The 18399-nt window shown below is 45.6% G+C and overlaps 2 protein-coding genes across 5 annotated transcripts in view; both read right to left on the bottom strand.

Moving 5' to 3' along the window:
- The window catches only part of LOC130188232 (Na(+)/H(+) exchange regulatory cofactor NHE-RF1-like), a 34971-nt gene extending 32259 nt beyond the window's left edge, over window positions 1-2712 (bottom strand). The window contains exon 1 of one of the 2 annotated variants that reach the window (XM_056406469.1): window positions 1230-2712. In XM_056406469.1, coding sequence (XP_056262444.1) covers window positions 1230-1805 — 576 coding nt within the window. In that variant the 5' untranslated portion in view covers window positions 1806-2712. The remainder of the gene's footprint in view (window positions 1-1229) is intronic. The other variant, XM_056406468.1, reaches the window with a different exon arrangement.
- A 1537-nt stretch (window positions 2713-4249) lies between these two features.
- zgc:112183 (uncharacterized protein LOC550410 homolog) lies at window positions 4250-14613 on the bottom strand. 3 transcript variants are annotated; one of them, XM_056406470.1, is made up of 9 exons: window positions 13956-14605; window positions 13070-13180; window positions 11136-11177; window positions 9709-9775; window positions 9496-9548; window positions 9075-9140; window positions 8289-8345; window positions 8131-8207; window positions 4250-6063 (listed from the first exon to the last, which is right to left on the bottom strand). In XM_056406470.1, the coding sequence occupies exons 1-9, from the start codon at window positions 14064-14066 to the stop codon at window positions 5958-5960; spliced, it is 690 nt and encodes a 229-aa protein (XP_056262445.1). In that variant the 5' UTR covers window positions 14067-14605; the 3' UTR covers window positions 4250-5957. The 3 variants fall into 3 exon arrangements, with proteins under 3 accessions (XP_056262445.1, XP_056262447.1, XP_056262446.1); XM_056406472.1 differs by having other exon boundaries at window positions 13070-13805; window positions 13956-14011; XM_056406471.1 differs by lacking the exon at window positions 4250-6063 and adding an exon at window positions 6197-6967 and having other exon boundaries at window positions 13956-14613.
- Between the last annotated feature and the right edge of the window lie 3786 nt (window positions 14614-18399).

The following is an 18399-nucleotide window of genomic DNA, read 5'->3' as shown; positions in this document are numbered from 1 at the left end:
ATATTATGACCAAGCAGACAGAGATGTTGTTTATGCTTTTTAAATACCTTTTTAAAGTACCCCCAAACCCCCAAAAATAAATATTATTAAAGCTTCTAACATCTAGATAGTTGAAGATACTGATATATTTTAAGGACATCTGATATTTTTCCACTATTAATCAAAACAAGTTATAACTTATCTTTGGTGATAATAACTTTTTGGTTTACGTCCCAACTAAAAGATACGGTAGACATTTGGAGAAAGATGCAGATGGTTATTTGAGATGTAAAACTAATCCATTAATAGCAATTGATACCAATACTCAAGTCGTATCATCATATTAAATAACCAAAATACGATAACTAGATTAATCTCACGACAGATATCACTTCTGGAACTCTCTCAGACTCAAAGGGTCACCACCTTGTTGACCTCCCTGACCTTCATCCGTCATCTTGAGACGTACAATGAACATCCTGGTTATGAATTCACCAGAGAAAAGCCCAACAAGGTCATTACTACATTATAACCACACAGGTCATGCTGTGGAGTGGAGCTGCACAAGGAGAGGAGAGCTGGACACGGACAGAAACAGCCTCCGGGGTAAACATCCGGGATGCAGCAGCGAGGGCCACAGATGTTTCAGACTAGAGGGGGACCTCTTCTCCTCCAGTGCTTTTTAATGAACCACTCACAGCCAAACACACACACACACACACACACACACACAAGTAGCCACCGCAGAGTGAGAATGAGCTCACAATGTTTTTCAAAGATCAAAGTAAAAGATTTTAAAAAAGTTAAAAGGCTGTATCCTGTAGTGTGTTGCAGGGCTCTGCCAGATCTGTGTTATGGTGACATCATCGATGATGACGTAATGCTTTTAACTTTGTGGCGTAGACAGATCACTCTGTGTTTACATGTTGTTCAAGTGGCTGCAGAAAAAAAACATGTCACAGTAACATTATTTGAGAGGAGAAAGTTGAGCAACAGACTGGCAGAAGGGGTGTGTGTGTGGTGGGGGGGGCACCAGGTTGTTGTTGGTCCTCTCACCCACAGTCACAGTCCAGCCAGCTGACGCTGCCCACAGCATGTGGGTGCAGCTGTTAACCGTGTTCTAGACACAGAGCACCTATTCACTCCCTCGGTGATGCGTTCAGGGGCTTTTAATGAAAGTCTTTTTTCCATATATGTTAAAGTGTAGCACAGCAACAGTGCAGAAGCTTGTTTTTTAAACTTTGACTCACCTTCTCAGAGTTGATGCTCAGCTTTTTCTCGACGTGCACGTGGATTTCCCCGCCGTTCCTCTTCGGGACCGGCGTGGACTCTCTGGGTGTCTCCTCCTCTTCCTCTTCACCCTCTTTGTCGTGCCGCTCATCTCCGTTTACCGTCCCGTCCGCGTCCCGGTGCTCCTGCTGCTGCTCCACCACCACCTCCTCCTCCACCATGACCTCCCCCCCCTCCTCCTCGTCAAAAGGTAACGGGATGCCGTCGCTGACGTGCTCCTTCAGACACTTCATGTTGTGTTTCTTCAGCAGCTGCTCGGTGTCCGGGTCCACCACCACGAGCACCAGCCGGCCCACGGTGGCTCGTATCCGGGACACGACCTGCTGGTGGCTCTCGTTCTCCACGTCCTCCCCGTTCACGAACACCAGGCGGTCCCCGGCGTGGAGCCCGGACGTCTCAGCCGGGCTGTCGGGCTCCACCAACCGGATGAACTGGCCCGTCTTGCCCTTCTCCCCGTGGAGGTGGAAGCCGTAGCCGTTGTCCCCCTTCTCCAGCGTGCACAGCCGCGGGCGCGGATGCTGGCTCTTGCTCGGCATGGCTCAACGTCTTGTTGCAAGTGGGAATGACTCCACGACCTGTGCAGGATGCTGCTGGGGAGTGGTAGGTGTGTGTGTGTGTGTGTGTGTGTGTGTGTGTGCGTGTGTGTGTGTGTGTGTGTGTGTGTGTGAGAATGAGTGGTACCCCTTCAAGTAAAAACACCCAACCCCCCGCCCTCTTGGGGAGATTAGTCCGTGGGAAGAGTTTGTCCCACTCTCTGGTCCACGTCCACTCGCAGGGTCAGAGTCGGAGTCAGAGTCCGGTCCTCACACTTGTAATAAATCCTCACTGAGGCTCCTGCTATCAGAAAGTTGAGGTTCAGGACCGGAGGACTGGACCCGGTCTGCTCGGACTCTCGGCTCCCGCTCGCTGTGCGACAAAAAGTAGAAAAGCCACTCAGGAAGAGGGAGGTGCGTTCAGGGACCGGCCCAGCTGGCAGCCTCACGCAAAGTGGGGAGGAGTAAACACAACCCGAGGCTAGGACAATAAAGATGATGATCAAAGGACCAGATATTGTTTGGATTTAAGAAAGAAAGAAAAAGAAACACTGCCCCCCCCCCCTGCCTATCTTTTGTGTGTGTTAAAAACTTTTTTTATTCCTTTTTCATCGTTCTAGTTTTACGTTTTCTTGCCCAGCTTTGTGCCATATATTTCCTCAATGAGTAACACTTTTTTGTACTTACTGCTCTGAATAGTCCTAATATCTGGCATCTTTTTACTTCACAACCTTTACTCACCTTTCTGTTTATTTAGCACATTATCTGATACAGACTGCATCTATTCTCTTGAATTCCTGCTATTAAAATCACAAAATAATAGAAATTGAAAGAGAATTTTCCCCATGAATAATAAAGTATCCATCCATCCATTAAAATAGTTTTTTTTCCAAAGAGATATATATTACAATATGTCTGCCTGTGTTATTCCACAGTGATTATGTTTCACGAAGATTTGATTTATGTAATCTCCCCATGTGGTGTATAAAACAGATTTAATCTCAGTAATATTGCTTTAAATATATATATATACAGCTGTAATTATACAGGGAGTGAGCCGTGAGAAGTAATATGGAAGCCAGATTGATATATGGCCTTCTGATATGCCGTCTACGGATTAGATATACCATTTAAATGATGTTTTGAAGCCACCCCGAGCCCTCTGGGCCTTTAGAGATATGACCGACACGGCTTGTAAAAATAGCACCCGGCAGGAAGCTCCTGAATTAAAAACCTTTGGGAGGATTTGACTTTTCAGCTGAGAATGCTTCCAGACCTGATGGAGGACAGGGACAGCATCTCCCCAACCTGGGAATGTAAAGCTACTGCAGACTCAGCCCTGAAAGCCGTGGCATGTTTAAGGGCAGCCGTTAGAGTTTTTTTCCCTTCACAGTATGGAGAGGAAGCACGGGCTCCTTGAAGTGTCCGACTCCGCAGTGTGACTCTAGATGTGAGTGTGAGAGATGCATTCAGGTGTACAGACCAGTAGTTCATTAGAAAGTTGCTCCATGTGCTTTCCAATAACTTCACCTGACAGATTCTAAAATACAGAATCCACCTGAGCTGAGCACGTCCAATTGATGAAACCATTGTTTTCAAAGTGCAACATACTGGACAATAAACAGTGTAGCTGCTGCCACACAGTGGCTCATTAACATCAGCACATCCTGTGACTCCCACCCCTGCTCTCGAAAAGCCCAAGACACACAAACACGCACACACACATCAATAAAACAACACCACATATATTCCAAAATATACTTTTTGTATATGTATAATATGATAACAAAGCACCTTGACATCCATCGTTAATGGAAATACAACACTGTTGGATAATGCTGTGAGCATCGGTGTGTGTGTGTTTGTGTGTGTATGCGTGTGTGTGAATGGTAAAAGGGAAATGGCAAGCTAAGGAATCTCGAACCAAAGACGTGAAGATAACTATCTCTGTGAGATGATCCTCCAGCACATTTCAATCAGGAGAGACTTATTCTGAGTTCAACAATAATCTTTATTACAACGGTAACAAATTGGAATCGTGCATTTTCTTTTTGGCGACCGGACTCTATCCTGAACCAGGATACACAAGGGGCGGTGCCGCCGAGTTCTGACCCGACAGAACCCCCCCTGGAGTCCAGACACTGGTGGAGGTGAAGAAAGGAGTTGCTGCATGGAGGGGACTGGGGTGGAGGAGGGTCGCCTTCAGGTTCGAGCTAAAAGGACAACTGATAGCAGAGTAGAACACTCCTTTAAAGTTTGACAGCCATGATCCGATTGGCTCGATCCAATTGGTCCAATTGGTCCCCCCCCCCCCTCCCCCAGATCAGCTGATAGCGTAATCACTGAGACACTATGCATTACTCTTCCTTCCTGAACTACCGCTTAAGATCCATTTACCTGTCGAGTACTTTGAATTGAATGTACAGACAGACACAAAGTGGGCGAGCGCCCTCAAGAAGTTGTCTTTATTCTAGCTAACAGCAGTACAGATGTGAACAGATGGGATCATTTAGCTACAATCTGACTGAGATTGAAGTCCACTTCTCAAACATGCTGAGTTAGCGAAGAATAATGATGAAGACTGTAAGGCCGAAAGGGATTCAGGTCACAGTCTGGTACAACAGGGATGGAAACAAACTAAGAGCTGCACACCAACAGTCCTATTGAGTGTTCATATACAACTACAAGATGGAAAAGGTGACAGTTCTGAGAATAAGTACGGACTTGACCTTGAATGTTTCGCCGCAAAGATCAAAGAGGTGATCTCACTTTGGACCCGACCGGGTTTCTGACGCTCCGTTGAACCGCAACCAAAACAGTTTAATTACAAACATGAAGTCAAGCGGAACTACACACTAACACATCTGGCATGCGCTGTTCACATAACCACAAAGACTCTGGTTGGCACATGTTACAGCCCTGCCTCCTAAAATCTACCCCTCCCCCAAAACATTGAAACGTTGGGAAATATGTTTTGTCGGATCTTACATTTACTTTTGACGTATTTTGGTAAAATGTCAAACTATAAGCCAACCATGATGTAATTAAATTAATGAACCCAGCGAAGTAGTTGTGATGTGTTTTTTTTGTGTTGCGTTGATTATCAACCAGATCTGTGAAAGTTGAACTAGAGAGTTTAATTCTATTGGAATGTATTTTTTGTCGGGGTCCCGGTTGGATGTTCATACACATCTAGTATTTTTCTGATTTGGGAAGTTTGGTTGAGCCAAATTCTCTGACGCGTCATGAAACGCGTCATAAAGTGAAGACCACTGAAAACAATCACAATATGTAACCAATGGCTGAAGCGCTAACACAATGCAAGTAGCTGATCATTTCAGCCGATGGCGACCTGGAGTACGGACGATGACGAAAAGGATGACGCAATGGGACACGTTTGCTGTTAGCGAGCTAATGTTAGCGACCTAATGTTAGCGACGTGTTAGCGAGTTACTGTAATTAGCTAAGGCACGAGCAAACATAACACTGCATGACTCTCTGAGGCAAGTTGAATACTGTCCAAATACTTACACTTAACTCATACAAATATAGTTAGTGACACATATTTATTACAAATGTTGGCACCTGCAAGACCCGCTAACACGAGCCAAATCCGTTTCAGTGGCAGTGAACACAACAGATGGGCCCGCCGAAAATTGTGCCGTCATTTGTCATATTTAGATATTTTAAAGAATAATTTGAGGGTTAACCTTTAGGGCAATGCGTCTGACCCGGCAGACACCTTCTTCCCAAACGTAATACACTCGGATTAACACAAATCACAAGGGTCCCATGTTTTTCATTCATGAGCACGTTTTCGGTTTGTCCCTGCAAATGGATATTGCATTTCGTATTTGCAACTCCTGACTTGTAGTTTGATAACACTGTCACCACAAAGACCACAGACGTTTCTACGCATGACATTTAATTTCACATTTCAGATAAGGGATGGCGGCCAATCCAGATTCACTTTCCATTCATCTAAAAGCTCAGCGGTGACGACGAGGTCACCTGCTCCTCAGATTTGGTGCTGGGATTAGCTTTTCATAAGAGAGAGTAGATTTCTTCTTCTTTTTTTACCTCCCTCGCTCTCTTTCTCTCTCTCTCTCTCTGTGTGTGTGTGTGTGTCTCTCACTGCCTGGTGATCAGGATCAGCTACATGTTGCCACAGCAGCCAGACTTGTGCTTCTGAGACTCGATGTAGTCGTGTATCTGGAACTTGGGCTCATTGTGTTGCGCTGTCGCTCTGTGCCTCAGCTCCCTGACGGAGAGAGAGAGACAGACACAGGATACAGTTGATACAGAGGGGGTGGATGTGTGGGATGGAGCACACACAGGTTGAGCAAATCAAGAAAATAAGAAAGGAAGAGGGAAAAATAAAAATAGCAAGCGAGTGAGGGAGAGAAACATCCATCTGGACTGAGTTTTAATCAAAATGCCTTCGGCATGAATCATTAAATCTAACTTTCACTTGATACAATACACATGAATAAATCCCCCACAGTAATTTCTTCAGAAGTTCTGGGAACATGCTGCGCAATCTGTCAGTTTTAGACTAAGTAACAATCCATTTCATATTTCAGCCTTTCAATCATACAGAACACATTTCAAAAGCTAAAATTACACAGTTCACGTCTGAGATCCACAGGGAACAATCCCATTATAACCATTCAACAGGAACAAACAAGACATTTATGCTAAGTCAAAGAAAACACTCAGAGGAAAAGATCAGAGTGAAGTCAGAGTCTGCAGAGAGATATCGTCTATATGCGTCAAGCGGATGAAAAACAAACCCCTTTATGTGAAACCTCCGGGTTTACTACTCAAGAAGCATCATCCTGCAAACTAAACTGGAAATGAATTTAAATTTTTTTTTTTTTCCCCCTACAAGAAGAGAGATATGCTGTTTTTGTTGTAGAAACCTTGATTTTATCACTTCCGAGGACTATTTAAAAGAAGACAAAGCTTTTGAAGCGTTAGATATTTGTTGTGGGGATTACTCTGACTCTGGAAATGAGAAACGTGCAAATAACTCCTCTGTATTATCCCCAAGTGGGGTTTTTTTCTCTCTCTCTCTCTCTCTCTCAATTTTCTTTATTCAGTCGTTTTCTCATTTATGTGGTCGGGCGTGGAGAAATCAGCTTGACTGCTGTTGCTTTCAGCATCTTGGAACCAAAACATGAAAAAAAACTTCTATGATTTAGAGCTCAGAATAAAAACACTGGACAGATTAACCGACATTGTCGCTGAAAATAAAAACACCCCGACAACATAATTTATATTATATGGAATCCTACTCTTTGGCCAAAATGAAGTCCCTAGTCCTTGTTATAAAAATATCATGGAACAGGGCAGCATCTCGTAATTGGAATAAACTAAATCACATCTAATAAAAAATGTTTTATATTTGTATGTCGATGAATGAAGGATATTCATGGTCAAATTGTCATCTTATCATAAACCTCTTCAAGGACGAGTGTGCAGGATTTAAAAGGAATCTTTTGGAATTTAATGTATTCATAACGATGTTTTAAACTTGTGAAGCCCAGAAGGGACTGACTGACTCAAGAGGGCCTTTTGAGTTTTTATGTGAAAGTGGCAGCTGGAATTTGGTGGCTTCAAAGCACCTGAAGGTCACTGTAAGTTCTTCTCAAAGCTTTAAAGGGAGGGATGAGCAGGCAGCAACCTCCGGGTTTGAACAGTAAAGTCATTGAGGAAATACTTTAAACGTGCATTCTCTCTACTGGCCAGCAGGGGGCGACTCCTCTGGTTACAGAAATAAGTCTGATTGCAGAGAAGTCCATGAGAAAATGACTACTTCTCTTCATTTAGTCAAACATCATAGCGTAGGGTATGCTTTGGGGCGTTGCTACCTTGTGATTGACAGGTTGCTACCCCGGTGATGTCCAGTCTGAGAGTCCCCGTGTTTTTGTCTTATAACTTTATTAACCCTTTCACGGTGTGTTTAAATGTCATTAAAGTAAATTACAATGTTTTGATCCCCTAAAAATGTCTTATTCAGTATTTGGTTATATTGAGCTCCATCCTCTGACTTCTAGATGGCAAAAAAAAACAAGATGGCAAACTCGAGACCTAAAAATGGCAGTCCCCAAAGCAATGGGGGCCGCCAGAGTGACTCCGTCCACTTCTTCTATCCAGTCTTAGGTGGAGGGTATGCAGTGTGTTGCAATCTGCAGTCTCACCACTAGAGCCACAACTAAACTTAAATAAGTCAGCTGTTGATTCTCTGAGCTTCACCTTTCACATTACATATTGTAATTGCAGCCCCTTGGTGTAACATATTGATCGGTGCAGCTCTGAGACTTACTTTGCTACAGCGAGGAAGGCCAGCTCCACATTGACTCCTGTCTTCGCACTGGTCTCCATAAATGGCACACCATATTCCTGCAATGGAAAAAAAAACTTTAGAGGAGCTAGTGGAGTGCCTGTTGGGAACGTGACCGCATGGCGCCGTCAACACATTACCTTCGCCAGCTTCTCTCCGTCCTCCGTCTTCACCACCCTCTCTGCGGCCATGTCGGCCTGTAAGACAGCAGCAGGGGAGAAAAGCAAGTCATCGTAGCCGAGGTGAAGGGTCAGTGATCCCCCCCATGCCATTAGCTTCAGTGGTCCATCGTTGTGTCAGGCCGCACAGCTTCTTATCTGCCGCTAACTGCAGAGCCAGAGCTCCTTTTCTGACTGATGGGATGTCAGAAACTCAACCTCCAGCAGGAGAGCAGCGCTCCCACAGACTGACGCCGGCAGTCCTGCTGCTCTCACAGCAAATGATCTGAGCGTGACATCTCCGACCCCGGAGAAGAGTGAGTCCTCTCTGAGCCGCCAGAGGGAGCTTGGAAATATATCAGCATCGACTGCCGACTCATCACCAGCAGCATCGTGGAGGAAATGGCTCCATGCGAGGGAGGCTTGGAGCGAGTGGTAAGTCATGTGTGTGGCAGGCTGTGATTGTTGTCCTTCCCAGTCACAATCATCAAATAACATTGGGTGATGGGTGAGAATCGGGTGTGTTGAGCTTTTCACGCAGAGAAATTCAAAACATAAACCATTGAAGATACACAGGCAACAGTTTCACTTTAAATGCAAAGTGAGAGTTTGTCTATGCAGACGTTGCTTCTCATGGGAGACGTTTCCTAAGCATCCTCACGTCTGCCAGAGTGCGATAAGAGTGTTTCCATTGTGCTAATTGACCAGTTATCCTCCTGATTTATTTTTTATTTTTTATACAACGCAAAAATAGGAAGCTTTGCTCACCTTGTTGCCGAGCAACATGATGACCACATCCGTCTGGGCATACTCGTGTATTTCAGTCAGCCAAGCCTTTGAAAGTACAAAAGACAGATACAGGAGAAGAAAGAGATTGGTGCATTATCTAAACAAATACCACCACTTAAAGTCTGCATTGTCACTCTCCTCCTGAGCTGTGTAACATTACCATCCTCCAATCAATCCTGGTGAGCCTGAGCTCTTATCCTTGAACACTTTTATTGCTTTTCATTACTGAAACTGGGGACTGTGTAGCGAGACGAACGATAACATCATGTAATTTCCAAAGAGGGCAGTGAGAAAAGGCTGGAGGTCCTCACAGTATTTCGCATGTAGACAGACAGTGAAGCGTTCAGCTTGAGGGAGTGAAAATTAAGAGAGAGAGAGAGAAGTAATTTGATAGACTTACCCTGGTGTTGTCAAAAGACAGCTTGCTGGTGATATCATAAAGCAGGAGTAACGCTGCAAAAGGAAACAGAACACCTTTATTCTTGTGCAACGCCCACTCACACTTTCTATGCACACTAATAAAAAAAGAAAAGTGCACACAGGTTTCACCCTTACACACACATGAACACACACACAGTGCACGAGGAAGTGCAATATAAAAAGCAAAGGGTACCCTGGGCATCTCTGTAGTAGGCGTGTGTTACACTGCGGAATCTCTCTTGGCCAGCTGTGTCCCAGATCTGTGACAAACCACACAATTACACAACGGCTAACGTGTGAAAAGTGAACATCAAAACAACGACAAAGACAAGAAACAGACCGTTGTACCACAAGGTCAAAATCTACTCACTGTATATTTAGTCACAAAGTAGTTGAGCTCAGAATCTGACATTTTTGTATCGGTACATCGCCTACTCGTGCCAAACAGGCACATTTAGCGAGTTCAAGCGAGTCAGATAAGCTAGCCACAGCTAGCCGCTAAAGCTACATTTTGTTCTGTAGCCACTAGTTGTTTACCTGTTAATTAAATACAAACTAACATCTTAATTTATCTTGGTAAATATGAACAGGGACATAAATAATACATGAATAAGGTAGCGACTACAGCTGGTCGTAGAGAATAAACACGGCTATAGCCATGCTAAACGGTAGCCTAACATTTAGCTTTAGTTGCCTCGAGGAGGCCTCCTTCTGTTGTAAGTACACAGCAATGAAAAGAGAAGAGAAGTCTATATTGCTGAGAAATACCTTGTTTTTAGTTTTAAAAGGTGTCAGTTCTTATAGTACACTTATCTAATCCATGTGTTTTGTGTCTAACTAAACTGTTTTCAAATAAAGCTAGGTCTATGTTTTGGTGGACTTTGGGAGACATGGCATATTTTAGTTAGTGTCCACTATTTGGTGTGGTTACACTTTAAATCATATTTAAATGTATTTAATTAATTTAATAGATTAGATCAAGGTAATGGAAAACTGATAAAAACACATTTTGATTGCCGTTACTCAAATTGTCGTTCTCAAATTCCTTTGAGTCGTCTAAAGGCAGAGGGAAGACTTCAGGTCCTTTCTAATAATTGGTTTAAAAAGACATGAGAAGACGACATTACATCAATCAATCGTCTCTCACGTGAAACAGTTTTCTCTCACTTCAGCTTCATTTCTATCATATAGACTTAAACACATTGCGGTAATCCATTTGGGAAATGATAACAGGATCTCATCATGTTCAAGGACCCCGAGAGAAAAGAAAATCTTATGATTTACTCGAGATGGCAGAAGAATCTAATTTTGGCATCCCCCCACTCCGTGTTGAACGAGCAGGTTGAGATGATAGACGGCTTGTGCCTCGGAGTAACAGCCTGCTGCTGGCACACTGCCGCTCCTCTGCCTTCTACATTATCAAAGACCTGGGTTGGTAACGTAAACAATGTCAAGTGTAAAGCCTAATCAGGTCAACTATTATTTTATAATGACTCCGCAGATCATGTTCTATTGCTATACATCATCTACCAGATGAGTCTCCACCATATGGGCCAGTCGATGCCAGACGGATGAGACGATTTGTTTGCAACAATGTGGAGAAAGTGGCCGTGTTCTCACCTGGAGTTTGACTTTCAGGTTGTCGATAGCCACCACTTTATTCTGCGGACATGAGAGGAGCTGTGAGGGACTGACAGCCCGCCGTATGCTTTACAGACTGCAGTGACGTGAACAGAAGTGAATGACGAACATCTCAGCGAGATAAGACGCGTGATAAAAGGAACAAGACAACTAAAAGTGGCTGTGAATGCTGGCAGAGAAAGTCATTTGCAACGCCCACACAACAAGGTCCTGGGATTAAAGTTAATAACACAACAACACAACAGTGAGGAAAACGACTGGCAGCATAACAACGGACTCCCCCGTTAATATCCTGCAGCCCCGTAAGAGGGGGGGGGGGGGCTGATAATGATTTCCTGATAAGACAAGATTGACTTAAAATAGTTTAGGCAACCCGCTAATCAGGGTTAAGGTCACATGCGGTATTTTGTCATCTGTGCTTCAACATGCAATTACAAAACACAAGTTTTACCAGGCTCGGTTTCATGAGAGGGGGGATTATGTTACCATGACCTGCTGCAGCAACAGGTCACAACCGCATCTCAACCTCGCACAGCAAAACACACAAAAAAGAGAGCGAGGGAGGAAGTGTGACTAGAACATCGTCTGCAGCGCCTCATCAGTGCGTGCCGGTGACAGGTCTTCACAAAGAGCTCACGCCTTTCGCCCGTGAAAGCACACACAGGCGTTCACACGCGGTGACAAAAGGAAACCTCTGCTCGGTGTTTGGTGCTTGTGCGAAGCGAGAGCTGCCACTTGCTGAATCCTCTGCCTTGGCAGAATGGACATGGTTCAACCCTTTCATTAGTTGCCATGGGTTTCCATTTTTCCCCTCTCAATTATGACGCGAGAGCCTGCATGCTGAGTAACTGCTACAAGGAAGCATGCCCAAAATAGCCTGGCCATGTTACAAGCTGCCACAACAGCCTGCCTCCCCATCCAGAGGACGACCTCAGCTCCTCTCAGACGACTCTGTTCCTAAGAGGCTTTTCACAAACACAAGACACAAAAACACTCATTGCCTCCATAAAGAGACGATCTTCTGAATGAATGGTCGGACACTAAGCCCCCCGTGCCTTTTTTCTTCCTCTTCTTTTACAGTGTAAACCAGCATCGTCTCCCTTTGTACAGCTTTTCATGAATGGGGGTAGCGGCTGTGGTACCTGTTGCTTTTGAGCAGTGGCGAGATGTAATGTTGGTGCTTCTGAATAGACAGCGTCCATACAGCTCCAGCCATTACGTTCGATAATGTCTTCCCCGCCATCAAAGAAGACAGAACATCACTCTGTCTAATGCAGCACACTTTCCTCCTCAAACCACTATAATCGACGTGCCATTAGTGTGAGTGTTTTCGCCTTGATTGGAGGGGAACTGGGGGTCGAGCTCCCAGATATGTTCATGTTCATCCCTGCAGAGTGAGATGTACTCTAGACATCTGCTATCAAATTCAGAAAACCGTCACTGCTTGTGTTTGTGTGAGTGTGAGAGTGTGTGTGTGTGTGTGTGTGTGTGTGTGTGCGTGTGACTGGGTAGCGGCTCGTCTGTCAGCTGTGCGACTCCTCCAGGACCGAGTCAAGCTGCAGCCAATCTTTTTCCAGGAGACAGAGACGTGGGCAGGCATCTGCCGAGACACTTACGCAGCCGTCCACGGCGCCTCGCATCACAAGTGGTCTCTGAACTTGACTGATTGGCGAGAGGTTTTGTACGTTTGGTGTGACCGACGCAGAATGCCGAAGTGTTCCTGCGAGAAAATAAGGTGATAATTGGGCTGCAGCAACTCCAACAAGTGGACCCTTGTTGCCTTCAAGAAATATATCTTTAGGTTATCTTTTGCTGAATGTTTCCCCCATGATCGTAACAAGAGAACACACCATAAAAAGGCAGACATGATAAACATTGTAATGAGCCATTCTGTTCAACAGCGTCTCTCTCACCCTAAAGTCTATTCCAACGGTGGCTATAAAGTTGCCTCCCAGGAATGCCCCATCTTTAAAACGCACCAGGACGCACGTCTTCCCCACGGACGAGTCTCCGAGCAGCATTACCTGGAGCAAACCCCCCCCCACCAGAGAAGAGGGACAATGGTTACAGCTGGCCAAAACAACAACAACAACAACAACAACAGGTGGACAGTTTACAGATGACGCTATGACAAACAATCACACCCCTCCATTCCCCTGAAGAGGACATTAAAGCTGAGGAAATGTATCACAACATTGAATCAGATAATGATGTTTTTTTGGCACGATTATTTTCATATTATATGGGGAATGGAGAACTAATGTTGTGATTCACCGCCTCTGAGCTGCCAATAACATGGAGAGAGGACTCAAGATGCTGGAGCCAACTCTCGTTGGGTGTGTTTTTTTCTAGTGTGCATCCAAAACTAATCAATATAATCACAAACAACAGGATGTGTGATTATACAATCCATCCAGCACAGTGTCCCTAACGGCACAATTAAACTTGCATGTAACTTTTCCTTTTCCCCGTGGGTTTCTATTAAACTGTGAATTACAATCATGAGAAAGTCTCGTCCTCTTTTATACATATTTTATGGGGGAGCAACAAGTTCACCCTCAGCCAATGTTTCTGTTTGAGTAAGGCCGGAGGAAGCCACCTCGACTTGTGAGTATCCATCAGGTCGATGCTTTGCCAGTGAACGAGGCCCTTTGGAGAGCAACATGCATAAAGACAGTTCACTCATTATGCACAACGCGCAGAGGCAACATGCTGTTTCTGTGTCAACCCCACAGTGCATTTAGACACCTGTTAGCAGCACAAAGGAAAACAAACAAACAAACAAACAAGAATACACACCTTGAACGCAATGTCGTAATACTCGTTCACAGAAGCGCATCTCTCCAGCACGTATTTGGACGTGCCGTTTCTCGCCTGCTTGTCCGTCAACGACGTCTTTCTCGCGGACATCGCAACGCCGGGAAGAGTTGCGCGTGCGGAGGAAGCAGAACCTCAGTTGTCTCCGAGATGTGTCCAAGAAAAGACGCGCACGGTTGTCTGCGAGCTGTCCGCCGCTCAGTGCCGGTGTCCGCCAGCCTGCAGCCCCTCTGCGAGCATTACTGCGCGTGGCCACGGAGTGCTCAACCAGGCGCTTCCACGAAGGAGGACCAGAAGAAGAAGAGGAAGGAGAAGAGGAATCACACCTTGCTATCGCGCTGTGAAAAGACGGAAGCGACGCTTGAGTCAAAACTTGACAAACAACCCGCGCGTCAGGGAGGCAAACAGGCGGAAACGTGTTCTGTGCGTCCTGGCGTGGGCAGATGGTGAACTGCGCGCGCGACGACGTCGGCAGCTACCAGCACTGTGGCTTTCTTACGAGTGAAAACATCCGTCTGTGTGGCGCGCTCAATAATTGTCCCCAATAACAGCTGCGGGGGTCAAGCGCGAAGACGGCTGACTCATCGGCCGCATGCAGGTGGTGCTCGAACCGGGTCAGAGAGGGGAGCGCGGACCCGGGGTGGCGGACAGAGGCTGAACTGGGACCTGACGGTGTGGATACCCCCAGATGTAAAATCTCCTACAGATACAGATGAACTGTTCTTGGTGCGTAAAATGGCGCACAAACCTTGAACCCTGTATGCATTTATGAACCATTTTACTTAAATAATATCATTGTTTTCTTCTTCTTCATCACAGAAGTCAAACAATCCAAAGTGTCTTCTCGTCAATCACACGTATGACTCCATGAAATTATCATGTCATGTCAAATATGGTTTTGCTGAGCCTGCACTTCAGGCTTGTCCTGCAGTGTTTGTCTCCACCCAGTGTTCAAATTGAGGCCCGGCCAGAGATCCTTTATGTTACATAACTGACATGCGATCTATCCCCCCCCCCCCCCCCCCCCCATCAATCTCTCTCTCTCTCTCTCTCTGCAGGCAGCAACTCACCCCTCACACATGCATTTGAAGATGACACGTTCATTCTGTAGATGAAGCTGATTGGTTGGTTGATTTATTTATGAATAATGTTCAGTTCCACTTGCACTCACTGCTTTAGCATGGACGGTATAATAAGGAATCAGTGCATCTGAGAAAGCTGAAAGGTTATAATAAGAATACATGGATGTATATATATATATATATATATTTCCAAAAAGATGTTATGTGCATTTAAGGCAATTTATTTTGACCACCTGCATGAAGTCCTTCCTAAAAAAACAAGAATTTTGTTTCTCTTAGACTTTAAATCCAGACGCATAGAACTGCAGCAGGGTGACTTATTTAGTTTTCCCGGAGGTCTTTTTGAAGCTTGAATGACACACAAACCTCAACGATCTCATGCTAATGCGAAAAGGCAAAGCCAATTTTCTGCATTTAGACTTCCGACTTCATCTCCGTGCCGCTCTAATGCCAATGACACAAAGCCAAAATTATCACAGCCGAAAGAATCCTACATTAAATGAGCCAAACATCTTTTATGCCCCCCCCCCCCATGTCACAAAGCATAAAATCACATAAAACAGCAGCAAACAACCTGCCGCCATGACTTCCATTAGCAGTGCTGTGTCTCCACACCGACTTACTCATAGCAGTGGCATCATTAACCACAATAACACACACACACACACACACACACACACACAGTGGTCGTAATGAATGCAGTGAGAAGATGCATCGTCCCACACTGGAGGACACCACCGACTCACGCTGCAGTTCACTGGTAGATTAGCTTCACTGTCACCGACTTGAGCCCAACGCAGCAACATGTCCTTCTTATCACTCGGGTGGGGTCAACAGCGTGAGGGGGATGAGGGGGGGGAGGGGGACATGCGGAGGGAGGGTGCATGGAGAACAGAAGTGTGGACTCACTGTGAATCCAACGCCGACGGTGGCGGTGAAGGACCCCGGGAGGAACTTGCCCTGGTCCAACTGAACCAGCAGAGGTCTTGCCCACTCCGCTGTCTCCCACCAGGATCGTCTGCAGGGAGAGAGAAGCAATATTATGTTTCCTCTGCTGCCTTCTCGCTCATAGCCTGAGGCCAGAACGCTGTGTTTGTGTATGTGTGTGTGTGTGTGTGTGTGTGTGTGCCCAGTGTAGTTTACTGTACATGTTCATGTGTCGCTCTGAGTCCTGTAATGCATGGGACGGCTGGATGCCTTCAAGAGGGAAGGGCAATGTGCAGTGGTTAACTGGGAAGTTACTGGAGGGTGTGTGTGTGTGTGTCTGAAACTGTGTCACTGTCTCAGAGAAAGATGCTCACATCTCAGGCTGATGTTCTGCATTTGTTTCTGCACCCACAAGAGAAACACTGACCACATGAATCTATATCTATCAAGTTCTACCCTACGTTGGGGTCCAATGGACTAAACCGAGTCACGGCCCAGGTCAGACCAGTGCGAGTCCACGCTGCAAGACTTTAGATAAAACGCCACAGAAAACAAATGAAGAATCCTCTCCATCTCCTCTTTTATTGACATCTACTCTTTATGTATGTATTTATAAATGCACATGAGGGAGTATTGCAGAGGATTTTCCAACCGCAGTAACGTTGTTGACAAATGAATCAGAAAATAGAGCGATACCCCCTCAGTTGAGATCTGGAAATAAAAGCCAGAATCCTCTTCATCTTTATCTGACCTTTAAGAAGTGTCTTCGAGCCCGAGGCCCATCTGGAGTAGCACAACGACAAACTAGCCCCGCCTCCACGAATACAGGAGCAGAACACAGCCTCCACGTTGATGCATCAGTAACAATCTACTGGACCTAATAATATGACCGTCTGTCCTATTTCTGTGTACTTCTATCTGAAAGATCTGGGGACTTGTTTCCCCGCCGCACAACTCAAACCTCACTCGTGTAGAACAGGGCCGGTGTGATGACATCAGCAGGTGGTCTTGACTGGTTTGGCACCGCAGCGCCGAGCCTAGGCATCAATCGGCCTCGTTGCCATGGTTATCGTCTCATTTGGGGCAGCTGAGGTCCTCAGTTGCAGATGCTCGCCTCTTTTGTTGACATTTATCCTCCTCCTCCTCCTCTTCTTCCTCTTCCAGCAGGCCGGCCTGCCTGCTGCCTCTTATCTTCCGTTTCAAAGAGCCCACATGCTGCTCAGCATTACAGCATGCGGCGCTTGGCAAAACGTTCCCTTTAATCACTGACGTGCACAAGTTCTGCACGTTTGGCTTTGCTCTTTTCCCCGGTAGGAACGCGACGTGGTGACAGTCGGAGCAGAAGTACAGGAGGAGAATCAGAGACCGCCCGGTGCTTTGAAGTGGATGCTTGCAGAGCCCTCGTGGAAGATGTGGCCGTCTAAAGTGCCGAGTGAAGCAACTGTGTGTAATGCTGAAAATACAGATACACGCTCTAAAACTCCTGTAAATAGAAGATGAGCTTTTTTTAAACAGGATATGAATGAAATAAGATATTTTTTCGAATAAGAGGCAATAATATAAATCCTGCTTTTCCCCACCGTGTGAGCGGAGGTATACAAGCACAAATTGGCCCTTGAGTGCAAACGATGCGGACCAGAGGCGACCATCGTGACTCACGCTGTGTTTGTGCGCCGTTCAGCTGGCCGTGAAATCAACATATTACGATTTAATGTCGTCCTCGTCGAGTTTTGATGCCGGCGCGTAAAGATTGTCAGGACAAACGCTGCTGGAGAACAGAGCAGCGGCGAGGGGCCCTTTATCTGCAGGAAGCACATGTGGGGAATGAATGTATGGAGGTGGGGAGGGGGTAGAGATGCTCACGAGGTCTCCATGGCAACACGCGATTTCTCAGAGTTGTTTGAGTTCGTCGGGAGCGAGCCGCCACCGGAGATGTTGCGTGATGAGATCGTTACAGTGAGAGTGCCGAGTGGAGGCCCGACACACACACACACACACACACACACACATCACACACACACCACACACACACACACACACACACACACACACACACACATCACACACACACCACACACACACACACACAGTATGCAGGAGTCACAAGTATCTCATCTCAGGATGTCATCTCATACACATTATTTAAATTACATCAACAATACTTCAATTACATACACACAACTTCAATTACAGTTACCAGTATTTAATATGTCTGGTACTTTTTTGGGGTGAGCATTGAAGGTCCATCCGACCCTCGTTCCAATACTGCTTGGATTTTATATTTCCTTATTAATCTTGAATAATTAATAATTTAAGTAAAGCCAGGCTTGCCTTTAGATGTGTGTGTGTGTGTGTGTGCGTGCGCAGACAGCAGAGAACAGGGAGTGTCTTTACCTTCATGTTTCCCGTTCAGCAGA

The sequence above is a fragment of the Pseudoliparis swirei genome, chromosome 23 (assembly GCF_029220125.1).
Source record: "Pseudoliparis swirei isolate HS2019 ecotype Mariana Trench chromosome 23, NWPU_hadal_v1, whole genome shotgun sequence".
Taxonomy (NCBI): domain Eukaryota; kingdom Metazoa; phylum Chordata; class Actinopteri; order Perciformes; family Liparidae; genus Pseudoliparis; species Pseudoliparis swirei.
Note: the sequence above shows the minus strand (reverse complement) of the source record. Positions and strands in the feature narration are given on the sequence as shown.

Bases quoted from the DNA above. Each gene is read 5' to 3' on its own strand.
- zgc:112183 (XM_056406470.1), bottom strand. From the start codon at position 14,066: ATGTCCGCGAGAAAGACGTCGTTGACGGACAAGCAGGCGAGAAACGGC. The intron at 11,178-13,069 runs GTGAGAGAGACG...TCATGTCCGCAG, and splicing joins CCGTTGGAATAGACTTTAGG to AATAAAGTGGTGGCTATCGA. The intron at 9,776-11,135 runs GTGAGAACACGG...GGTTTGTCACAG, and splicing joins ACCTGAAAGTCAAACTCCAG to ATCTGGGACACAGCTGGCCA.